The sequence below is a fragment of the Anomalospiza imberbis genome, chromosome 8, assembly GCF_031753505.1.
Source record: "Anomalospiza imberbis isolate Cuckoo-Finch-1a 21T00152 chromosome 8, ASM3175350v1, whole genome shotgun sequence".
Lineage (NCBI taxonomy): Eukaryota > Metazoa > Chordata > Aves > Passeriformes > Viduidae > Anomalospiza > Anomalospiza imberbis.
In genome coordinates, this window is record NC_089688.1 from 5,399,468 (window position 1) to 5,411,622 (window position 12,155).

At 46.5% G+C, this 12,155-nt stretch overlaps 1 protein-coding gene across 1 annotated transcript in view; it reads right to left on the minus strand.

Moving 5' to 3' along the window:
* Positions 1–11,861, minus strand: part of IPMK (inositol polyphosphate multikinase) — a 36,936-nt gene extending 25,075 nt beyond the window's left edge. The window contains exons 1-2 of the mRNA XM_068197059.1: positions 11,491–11,861; positions 7,078–7,163 (exon numbers count right to left, since the gene is read on the minus strand). Coding sequence (XP_068053160.1) covers positions 7,078–7,163; positions 11,491–11,716 — 312 coding nt within the window. The 5' untranslated portion in view covers positions 11,717–11,861. The remainder of the gene's footprint in view (positions 1–7,077; positions 7,164–11,490) is intronic.
* Between the last annotated feature and the right edge of the window lie 294 nt (positions 11,862–12,155).

Consider the following 12,155-nt stretch of genomic DNA (forward strand, 5'->3'; position numbering starts at 1 on the left):
TGCTCATTTCCCCAGCAAAAGGGGATCCCTGCTAGACAATTCCTCAGCAGAGGAGTGGTGCTGAGGGCAGGAATGAACTGCATCAGAACACGCTCACCATGTTTGCCAACAGGTAATCTGTACACTTCAGCACCAGTATCTCCATGTGGCAGACCCAGATGTACCAGCATGAGACACAGCCAAAGATCCTTTTGAGCTACAGCTCCAAATGCAGTAGTAATAAAAGGCATGGGTAAGGCATTGCTTCTCCAAAAGAAGATGTTAAGAAAACCAGGCATCCTGTATTTTTGTCCATACAAGACTGAAAATCAAAACCTTAGCCAGAGACGTGATCACAGGATAAGGATATTTTAGTACACAACAGCAGCACAATGGCCATCATCCACTCCTTTTTCAGCCAAGGATTATCATCTAAATCAAGAGTGCAAAAGCACTTCACTGAGCTTACAAAATAGGATAACTTATCCTGAAACAAGATGTACTTTGCCTCCCCAACCCCTTTCCTTTCCTGTCAGTAGCAGAGAACACTTTATGGAACACAGGCTGCCTTATCATGATTTATGCTATATAGGCTTAAAGGGAGCTGAGCCTTATGAGTCAGTTCTTGCAATTCTGTGCAAATTCAGGCCAAAACCCATCTTTCAGACTGTTGGCTTCATTTTATGCCATGGAGGTGGGGAGAATCACCACAACTCTTCTGCACTGCCTGAAGCTGCTGGAATACTAATTAAAATTAGTAAGATAAGAAGCAAGCATCAAGCAGGTATGAAAAGACATAGCCAGGAGCTGCAACAGGTTATTGAGAACAAAATAAATAAAACAGTAAGGAAAAGATTACTGCTAATGGTCCAAATGGGCACAATTCCTGAACATTTCTTCTCTGTAACCCCAGAAGCACAAGGAACTGTGGCTTCAGAAATATTAATCTAACTGGGTTTCATTAACACATTATCCTCTTGTTACAAACTCAAAGATTAACTGTTAAAAAAGACAGCAAAAGTTGCACAAACAATATCCATCCTGCCTTGTATCAGGCTGTAAAATGAGCGAGTGAGTTCTTGGGGGAAAGCAAAACAAACACAGGTCATTGCCCTATGGAAGCTGCATTTCAATACATCCAAAGGAAACTTCAGAACAATTGTGTAGGCAACCACAAAACCATTCCTTCCTAGCTTTCAAGTGCCTAACTCTCACCTAACCATTGTAAATCTCTTTTACATGTTGGAACTATTTGTGTCTCTTATATCCTGGCTTTGTTTTTAGGATGCATAACAAGAGTGAAAAACATTTTCTGCTATCTCCACTGGTAACAACTTCCTTGCATTCAGATTCGATGTCAGCAGGACTCAAACCCTGAACTGCTGCAGCAGTTAACAGAGCCATCAGTAACTGGGCACAAATGCAGGATTTGTTAACCATAAGAGCCAGGTAATTAGCTGAATTATGTTTTCACAATGCTGTGTGCAGTTAATCACCTCCCTTGGTTCACAAGCATTGGCCAGAGGTAGGAAGTTACCAGAGCTGAGCTGGGATTGGGAGAACCCTGTCAATCCAACTTCCCAAAATCACCCTTGCACCTGGGACAGAACTACCTGAGAATCTGGGTACGACTTGCATTACAGTAGCCTTGGAAAGCTTATACCACTGCAGCTAAGTTATTTGGAGCCATGCCATGGCAACACCACTAGAACCAGCTATGACAGTTCTGATGTACAGCCAACAGGGAAAAAGAAAAAGGTACCCACTGGAAGCTGTCTATGCTGCAGGAGCTTTTCCAGGACAGTTTTCAGAAGGCAGGAGGAGGGAAAGTGTACTACACATCCCCCAAGTGTCATACAGTCACCACAGGCAAACTGAAGGGCAATTCAAATAAAAGTTTACAGGAACATTTGTTGATCTGTTAAGCATAAAATCCCAGTTCATTAGCTGCTCCACTAGGAAACTTTAAACTTCAGTAGGCCATGCTCAGAAAAGTTACACACAGGTTTACAACAGTACTGAGTGAAAGCCAAGATCAGAAGTGAAAGAGTAGCCATTTCCAAACAGTTCAGCAACCTTCTCTCGTTCTACTGAACATTAGGAAGCACTCCATCTCTTCATGTTTAACACACAGCTTGTAGGAAACCACAGTCACAAAGATAACAACTGTAAATGCTCTCTTCCTCATTTTTCATAGAACTCCAGAATGGTTTGGGTTGGAAGGGACCTTAAACACCATCTTGTTCCATCCCTCTGGCATGGGCAGGGACACCTTCCACTGTCCCAGGCTGCTCCAAGCCCTGTCCAACCTGGCCTTGGACACTTCCAGGAATGGGGCAGCCACAGCTGCTCTGGACAACCTATGCCAGGGCCACCCCACCCTCACAGGGAAGATTTTCCTCCCAATATCCCATCTAACCCTGCCCTCTGGCAGTGGGAAGCCATTCCCCCTTGTCCTGTCCCTCAAGGCCCTTGTCCAAAGTCCCTCTCCAGGCTCTCCTGGAGCCCTTTCAGGAACTGGAAGAGGCTCTAAGCTCTCTCCAGAGCCTTTTCTTCTCCAGGCTGAACAACCCCAATTCTCCCAGCCTTTTCTCATAGCAGAGGTGTTCCAGCCCTCCCATCACCTTGGAGGCCACCTCTGGACTCACTCAAAGAGGTCCATGTCTTTCCTGTGCTGGGGACCCCAGAGCTGGAGGCAGCTCTGCAGATGGGGTCTCCCCTGAGCCGGGCAGCATCCCCTCCTTGCAGCCCAACTTCTCTCTTTTAGTACCCACAAAAGCAGCTGCCCTATTTAAGGCTTGACATTCCAGCATCCTCCCTCTCCCACAGGACAACAGTTTTTGCAATGCTACTTCCCTGACATGACAAACTAAGGAAAGCCCTGTGCTGGAGAGCTCTGAAATGCAAAGGCAGAGCTATACTAGCACAGAGTGCCCTGGAGCACAGCCTGGCATGGCTGAGACAGGAGCTCCACACTGAGCAGCGGGTTACCTCACACAGTGCCTGCACTAACTCTTTCAAAGGACACTATTCTCACATTTTTCAACTCACCCGGTGCAACAGATCACCATAGGAGTGCTGACAGGTTTCCTCCTTCTATCAGCACTGCTGAACTAAATCAGAGCATTTCAGCATGGATAAATGAGCCCTGGCATAAATCAAGCTGAAGCCAAATCCCAAAACACACTGAAGAGGAGGCCACTTCCATGGATTTCCTAGCATGCTTGCGTAGGCAGCCTACCATAAACTCACACTGCCTTTTACCAATTTAATCTCTCTAATTGAAAAGACTACATTTTCAAACAACACTATTTCCCTGTTCCCACATCACTGTATATTGCTCCCTTCCAAAACTCCTTTAAAAGTAGTCCTCTGGAGTACCTCCACCTACAGAGCATTGCCATTACACAGAAACAACTGATCAGCAGTGTAGATAGCCCTTAAATAAACATCACCCTTATGCCTCAATTAGTTTCATTCCCTTGTTGCTCATACCTATTGAAAACAAAGTATTTTGTAGCTTTTCAAGGTTAAAAAACCTCCTATTTTTCTCACACAGATAAGGGTACCAGAATACCAAGTAAAACACTCCATGATTGTGCAGGCAATGTTTTTAAGGGGTTCATGCCCTCAGGTACAGAAAGGGAGTTTGCAGAAACAAAATTTAAATGTTATTATTTTGATTAGATAATTACTCAGATTTAAAGAACTCAACAGCAAGTGGACATTACAGCTAAAAAGTCACACTCCAACGAGAAGTTAAGCAGTGCATGGTAAGCTATTAACAAGCCAGTTAAGCTATTAACAAACAGCTCATTGTTTTACTGTGCTTTATCATATAAGGTACTCATGATAATCTTATCATGCTGTTTTGCCCCTCCCTCATAACACGTGGCAAGCCCCTTCCCTAGCAATAGAGAATGAGACATGGTGCTCTAGTAGATACAAGTTTAATTGGTGAAATAATCTCTTACAAAAAACACTCTATTTTTTTTGACTGATAAAGGGAAAACACAGTATGAAGAAAACAGAAAGGTAACTTGACAGCAGCCCAAGTAGCAATTACTTCAGCAATTTTCCAGATTTGACAGAGACCTGTGAAATTCTTCCAAACTTCAGCTGCCACCTACTTCTGAGCAAGTTTTGGATCACTTACTAGTATTTTGCAGTACATGTCTTGCTCATGTTTCCATTCCAAAATGGAAGCCTATTTTGCTTGGGCTCTACTGGTAAGTACTTAGCATCATGCTCAACAGAAAAAAAAAAAAAAACAAAAACATCAATAACAAGGGAAAAAACATCTGATTCACTGACAGACTTCTACCTCTGTTCACACATCAAGCTGCAAACAAATCCAGCAGCTTGAGAAGACTTTCTTGGCTCAAACAGAAGGTAATATTTACCTGGTATCACATTAAATATATCAGAGTTCGAGTCGAACTTGTCCCTTAATGCCGCATTATCATCTATCACGACACATTCCCTGCAGCTTTCAGCTGACAAGTACTAGGACTGCACACTGAAATACCACTTCCTGCTTCTTGGAAGACACTTCTGCTTCAGCTCTGCCATAGCTGCTCTCCAGCTGACTCATGCAGCTGAAACCGAGACATGCTCCTCTTCTTGCTACCATAAACTACAGAGCTGCTCAGTTACTTCACATGAGGAGGTGTGCTGTTCCAGAAGAAAAGAAACCCCCCGTTTCTGACCCAGGTACTGGGACACTGATTTTCATGTGTGCTAGCATAAGGTGGGATGCAAAGGGAGCAATAACTCACCTATCTACAGACAAAACAGTTGTAAGCACATGTGAAAAAACAGGAGCAGAAATTTTAAGGGAAAAAAAAAGTCACAATTAATCCACATATACTCTTGGACAACCACCTGCTTTGATCTTACCAACCAACCTGTTGTTTTGCCCTGACAAAGTGAGAGCTTGGGACTCATCAGGCTTATTTCACTTGTTTCATTTCTGCACTGTTTCTCACCATCTCCTGTACATGGTAAACTTTCAAACAACTCCTTGTCTCAAGGAGCAGTAAAATTATCCTTCCCTTGAACTCTGGAGGCTAGTCAGCCTTCTCCAAGGTGATAATGTCTCTTTGATTACAGCCCACAAGACGGGCTGAACTCAGTCACCAAAGAAGGGCGGCCTTGCTGTTGTTCCCATTGCTTGTCAGCTTAGTCACCTAAACTGCCAGAAGACTACCAAGACAAGGAAGTTTTGCTATCTTTTAATTAGGTCAAATTAATTCACAAATGTCCAAACAGCACCATCATGGTGCAAGGTAAATGGCAGGAAGGGGAAGAAAGGCATTTATTTCCCTTTTGGCAACAATGAGCTATTGGATCAGCTAAAGCTGCACGTGAAACTGTACCCAATCCTAAACCTCCCAACCCAGAGCAATTATCATCCTATAGTGATAATATGTAGTGCTTAGATGTCTATAGCCCACATCACACAGTTCTTTCCTGAGAGTAAACATGATAGCAATTAATCATAGAAGAGCAACAAATCCTCAAGACCTTTCTCCTGTACTTTCACCACCACAACACACATGTATGTGCTCTCCTTCTCTTCTCCCACTAAAAGGCTTTCTAGTCCACACCCAACTAATCATGTCTAAATCTTTCCCTTTCTCTGTTATTTTTCAATAATTGCCAAACCCCTTTCCAAGATGGCTTATAACCAAAAAAATTCAGTGTTGGAAGCAAGCTGCAAGGCCTTAGGAGACAGAATAGAAGCTTACTTTGCAAGTTACTAGCATTGAGACCTGCCTTCTTCACAGCACAGAAACAAGCACACTGACAGAGATACCCCTTTTCTCAAAGACTTTGCCCCGGGTCTTGCTCACAGCTTGTCACACGAGTCTAAGCTTAAACAGGCAAAATTATAAAGTCTCTGATGTGTAGAGTTCATGTGCAAGCAATGCCTGAACTTACCCCTCTCACCTGCTGGCTTTAGGCAGGGACAGCATGTTACTGTTGTTACCTGAGGATTTCACAGCACGGTAAGTAGCCTGGTGCCCAAAGGAGTCTGTTCAAGCTTCCTCCTTCTACTCAAGTTACCAGTCAGGCTGGATGGCATATTTCTTAACCCCATCTCAATGAGAGTCACACAGAAACTCAGAAAAATATTTACATTTAACTGGCTCTTAGTAATTCAAGCGCTACTGTTCTGTCCCATCAAGAGAATTATCAAATAATGCTAGTATGCAAACACACTGTTCACTTAAAGCACCTTGCTTTGTTTATGTGAGACATTTTCATGAAATCTGCAAGGTCTTTTGCTAACTTAAATAAATACCCTTTTAGGGAAAAAGAAACCTACCAACCAAAATTCAAGCCAAACACCACAACAAGTAGAGGGCCTCAAGACTCCTCTTACACCAAGCATGAAGATATTGATAGCTCTTTGTACCTAATAAGCATGCAATAATATTATAATAATAATAAGCATGCAAAGGCATGGCATACCAATCTGACACCCAAAAACCACATGACAGACTATCACAGGCAGGTAGGACAGAGCAGGCTCTAGAAACTGTTCACAGGAAAGCAACAGCTTTCCCGGTGTGCACTTGTTATAGTTACTGATAAAGCAAACTGAAGATAAGCAACAGGAAAAATACAACAATTGATGCTAAAACAACTTGAGAGGTTTGATATTTATTGACTTTTTAAAGAAGTTTTAATACAGTGAACAGAGCTACTTCTAGCAGTAAAACAGGCTAGGAAGAAGCATAAAACATGCTAAATTTAGATGTAAGCACTTTTGAGAAACTTAGCTATGTGACAAAGCTGGGATCAAACATACAACCCTTTAAACATAGACAAGAGATAAGGCTTTTCAGTAAGATCTTAGATGCTTTGAAAGTCTGCTGTACTATGAAGAAATAGGCAAGCTTAAATCCTGTGAGTGAAGTAGGTCTGGCAGGAGTATCGACATGCAAGGAGCAGAAAGTTCTAGAGAGCACACAGGTACCATGGCAGGGTATTTAGGTAGCACTTTCCCAACTGCAATGAAAAGGAGGTACTTCTACAGGAAGCACATCCCCCATTTCAGCTGGAGCCTCCTCCACACTGTGGGACCCTCACCTTGTTGTAGAACTCTTGCTCCCTGGGACCACGAGGTGGTGGCTGCAACTGCTTCAGGACAGTTCCATCTGGATGCTGCAGTATGCCTAGAAGAGAAGCATTTCCTTCAGGGCTTAGTTTTAAAAGGTACAGCTTTCTTTTTGCCTTTTTTTTCCCCAGAAATAGTGACTTCACCATCAAGGACAGCCTATTGAAAAGCTGTACTGTTTCTGCTGCACACACAGTAGAGAAAAAATTATCAGCTCCTACATATAACCCTTAGCAGAGGTTTGCTTGCATTCCTCTTATTTCTACCCATTGAATAATTTCCTCAGTGTATCTCTGCCCAAGGCCAACACAGTACTGGGATTTGACATTAAAACTTCCACCCCCAAAAACCCCATCATTAACTAAAAGAGATTACACAGACACTCCCTTTTTAAATAATTCATAAATTGTTTTCCAACAATGCCAAGACCTTAAAGGAGTACCACATTTAAAGCATTTCTCACTACTAGAACAGAAATAAATGTCCTGTGGATGTACATCTATACTAGTGGCACAGATAGAGTATGTCTTTATTACAAGAAGTAGCATCCCTAAGCACTCCAAGCTATCAGATGCTACTATTTGTATCACCCATAATTACAGTACAGAATTTCATCTCAGCCAGGCACCACCTTCATCAAGCCTGCACAAAAAAACCCTCCAAAATACCCTCATGAAACAGCCTTATGACTCTCCAGTCACCAGTATTTCTGAATACCTGCAGAAGAAATGCAACTGAGTATCTGAGGATACTCAAGACATGGATGTAGGCAAGAATGGAACAAAATTAACTTCATTCCTCTGAAATGTGTACTGTGTTGCACCATTAGGTGCAACAGAAAACCAAAAACCCACTTTTGGAAAAGAATTTTTCTCCTAGGATTCATTTCTAGCTTTTCAGACAGTAATTTGTTTTCCTTAGAAGGGTAGCAAAAATGTTAACTGTATCCAAAATAGGTTCTATTTTCAACTATCATGTGAGAAAACAGAAAAATGAGCCAGGAGCTTTGCATCCCAAAGAGAGTTTGCAGTTGTAACAGCAATTGTGTTTTTCACCTCCTAAAAACCATTATCTGTGAATGGGCTCTGTTGTGCAGCCTTGGAAACTAAACTAAATTTTTAGAGACCAAGATATTTACTTTAAAGCGACCACCAGACTTAGAACAGTTGTTTCAATAGTTTGCTATGTCAAAGATTTGCTTTTAAAATTTGCGTAAAACAGCTCTCAAGTCATGTTTCTTGCATAAAGTTGGCTTTTATACACTTTTCAAAACTAGAAAAATATTGCCACACATGTGCAGGCCACCACAACATCTTCAAGACACAGCAGTTTGTGTTCCCCCTCCCTGTACCCTTTTGCATGTGCTGGAAACCACTCTGCAAAGTGCACAAAGTACTTCAATGGCACGTGTTCTATATGTGAATTGTTAACAGTCACATTAAAATAAAACAGGTTAAACATTAAAATAGCTTTTGTAACACACGCTGCTCAAAAATCTGCATTTTGCCTTTGATAAGCAGACAATCTACAAGGCAGAAAGACCAGGCAATGATTCCAGGAAGCAGAATCCATACACTATGGGGTTGATACATTACTTGATGAGCTGAATATAAACTGACATCTAAAGTTCCCTCATTCTCTGCATTCTTGACAGACTACAGCACTTATTGCACTACTCTGTCACTGTGACTGGGGCAGGCCTGAAAACCAGAACCGTGTTTCAACATTCACCACAAAGATGTAAACTCCATAACCTTTCCTCTGATCTACAAGAAGCAGAGATCACCACCACCAGCAGATCATACTAACATATGAATGTTGGTCATGGGTTTGTTGTAGGCTTCCCGGGATTTTTCAGCACAGACAGGGAATAGGACTGTTTTAACATATGAAAAAGCAAATTAACATTTCTGAGGAATCAACAGAACTATGTTGGAAATAAAATCCTGAAATATCTCACAAACGTTTCTCCCTGGCTGCGGATGCAAAGGTTGCTACCATTCTGAAATGAGCAAGCAAGTCACTCTGAAGGAGACCAGCCCCTTTAGCTACAGAATCCCAGTACTGGCGTGGAGACCCCCAGCATTTTGCAGGTACAGGCACCGAGCCATGGGCAGGTGCAGGAGGCTCTGTACGGTGACATATCCCAGCAGGTGCTGTCTCTCTCTACCCGCCTAGGGAATTAAACCACAACCCAAAGTCATTACTTACTTACTACACACAATCTATCTGGGAAAGCACTACTGCACACAGCACTCAACAAAAGGGCAGTCACAAGGCACAGCAGCCTAATGTCTACACATGCATGCAGAGAGGCTGTGAGAGGCCTTTCTTTGCGAGGCAGTAACAGTCACAGGGAACAAAGGGAAAAAGGAAGGTTATTCAGGAGAAATTTTACAGTGTACTTTTACTAAAAAAAGTAGAAGTTAAAAATACTTTGGATACCTTCAAGTCCTCTGTCTGTTTGTATGTGGGAATAGAAGGGAAAATCGAGTTACAAAAATGTGAGCTGTGAGTGCCAGAGCAGCTTTGGTCTTCACTTCAACATAAAACAGTTTCCAAGATGAGATCATCAACCATGGTGGTACCTCTGCAGAAAAGTCTTGGTCTTGCCCATGAGATGTAGTGGAGCTAGCTTTACCTAACCCACTGGAGTGGCACCCAAAACACAGATGATCACCTGTGCTGTTTGACCTAACTGCAGTGAGACTGATGTGCCAAAGGTGAAGCTCTCTCTGAAGTGAGCCTTTTTTTGCCTGATCCCACCTCATGCTATGATGTATGAACACGGGACACATACACCTTCAAGGACCTACTGCACCTCCAGCTACATTTTATTTCACTGTCTGCAACTGGGGCAAGGAACAAGAATTACTTTTCTGCAGAAATTATCAGCAGCAAGACATGCCATGGAAACAGTCTGCAGATAAGACAAACTCACAGTGCCCTTAGTGCTGTAATTCCAGTCACTGATGATCGAAAAGGTTCTGAAGTTCAGCCCTTGGCAGGGGCAAAGAGAAGAATGACTTTTTTGTCGAGATTATCTGCAGCAAGGCACACCATGGATGCAGGCTGTAGATAAGACAAACTCACAGTGCCATTAGCGCTGTAATTTCATTCACTGATAGCTGACAGGGTTCTGTAATTCAGCCCTTGGCCTATTCAGCAGGGGCAGTTCCTACTGCCAGGGTTCAAAGGCAATACGCCAGCAGGTACTCATTGTAGCTACTCTCAGAGTGCACACCGCAAGCTGAATGGATGCATACCTTCCATCTGGCTGAGAGGCAGGAGTTTCCCCAAATGCAATGTCCTGGGAAGGCGAGAAATGCCATTTGGCAGCATTGACTTGGCCACTTGCTTTGGCACTGACCACTGCTTATGCTAAAAGGCCCCTTCATCAGAAGGGCCAACACCTTACTCCTCAACATGGAGCTAAAATAGAAACTGAGAGCTGGTGGAGGAATACTATCTCCTCATGTCTTTGTATTATTAGATCATTTCCTAGCCATTGGTTCAGGTTTATCATCACATAAACAAGCAAATAGTAATAATTTGGTGAAACAGCTTAGTAATAATTTGGTGGAATTTGTGGCCACAGGTTCAGGTGGTCCCGTTAGATAAACCACGTTTCTGACATCTGAGAGAACCAGCATGCTGTTACCTGAACTGCCTCTTTTTAAAAGGTGCCTAATAAAATGAAGCTGAACGGCAGAAGTCCTTCGGTTTAAGGGTGCCTGATAACTATCACGTCCTGACAGACTAATGCCATTTAGGAAAAGCAGCAGAAGAATGAAATTTAGCAGCGGTTACACCGCTCCATCCACGGCCTGCGCGTAGCGGGGAGCTCGAGCGGGCCCCCCTCCGGCCTTCCCGGGGAGGCTCCGGTCCCTGGGCACTGCCCCAGGCCCCAGCACCGGCCTTCCCGGGGAGGCTCCGGTCCCTGGGCACTGCCCCAGGCCCCAGCACCGGCCTTCCCGGGGAGGCTCCGGTCCCTGGGCACTGCCCCAGGCCCCAGCACCGGCCTTCCCGGGGAGGCTCCGGTCCCTGGGCACTGCCCCAGGCCCCAGCACCGGCCTCCCGCGCTGCTGCGGCACCTCCGGCGGACAGGTGCGGCCGGAGCCCGGCGGCGGGAGCTCGGCAACGGCGGCGCCGAGTCCTGCGCTCGCCCCCCGGCGCCGCTCCCGCCTGCACCGACCTTGCCCTCCCCCAGCAAAGGAGCTGCCCCTTCGCCGCCGGGGCGCGAGGGAACTCGAAGCCAAACCCGCCCGTCACAGCCGGTCCGGGAGAATTCAGATGAACGGAGGGTAGGGTGGGGGTGGGAAGGACTCCCTCGCAGGTGACCCGGCCAGGCCCGCCGCCCCCTCCCCGCGCCCGTCTCCGCTCACCGCCTTTATCCTTGCCGTACATGTGCCCGGCCACCTGGTGCGACAGCGGCACGCATCCGTTCAGCGCCCGCCGCCGGCCGCCCCCCGCCGCCGCGGGGCCCGGAGAGGCGCCGAGCACCGGCTGGGCCGCGGCCTCGGCCTCCTCCGTCTCGCCGCGCCCGCCGCCCGCGCAGCACCCGCGCCCGCCCTCGGGGCGCCCCGCTGGCCGCGGGGGCTCCGTGGCCATGTCCCGGCGGAGGGGGGCTGCCGGCGGCGGGCGGGGGGTGGCCGCGCTCTGGCGGCGGCGGCTGCGGCCGGGCCTCAGCGGGCCCTGCGAACCAGGGCGCGGGCGGCGAGGGCCCGCGACTCCATCACCCCGCACCGCGCCGTCCGCCCACCCCGCGCCGGGGCAGCGACCGCCACCGCCCCGCCCCGCCCCAGGCGTGGCTCCGCCTCCGCCGCCCGGCGCGGCCCGACTCGCCGCGGGACCGCCGCTGTGGTGACGATGACGGTGGCCCTGGTGGCGCCGCCGCCGCGGGGCGCGGCCCCGGGAGAAGGCCTGGACGGGCAGCGCCGGTTCAGCGGACGCTGGAGAAGGGAGCAGCGCTCGGCGCCAGCGCCGAACCGGCCCCGAGCCGCAGAGCGGCCAGCGACCCCAAGCCGCGGGCTCCCCCAGCCCTTGCTCC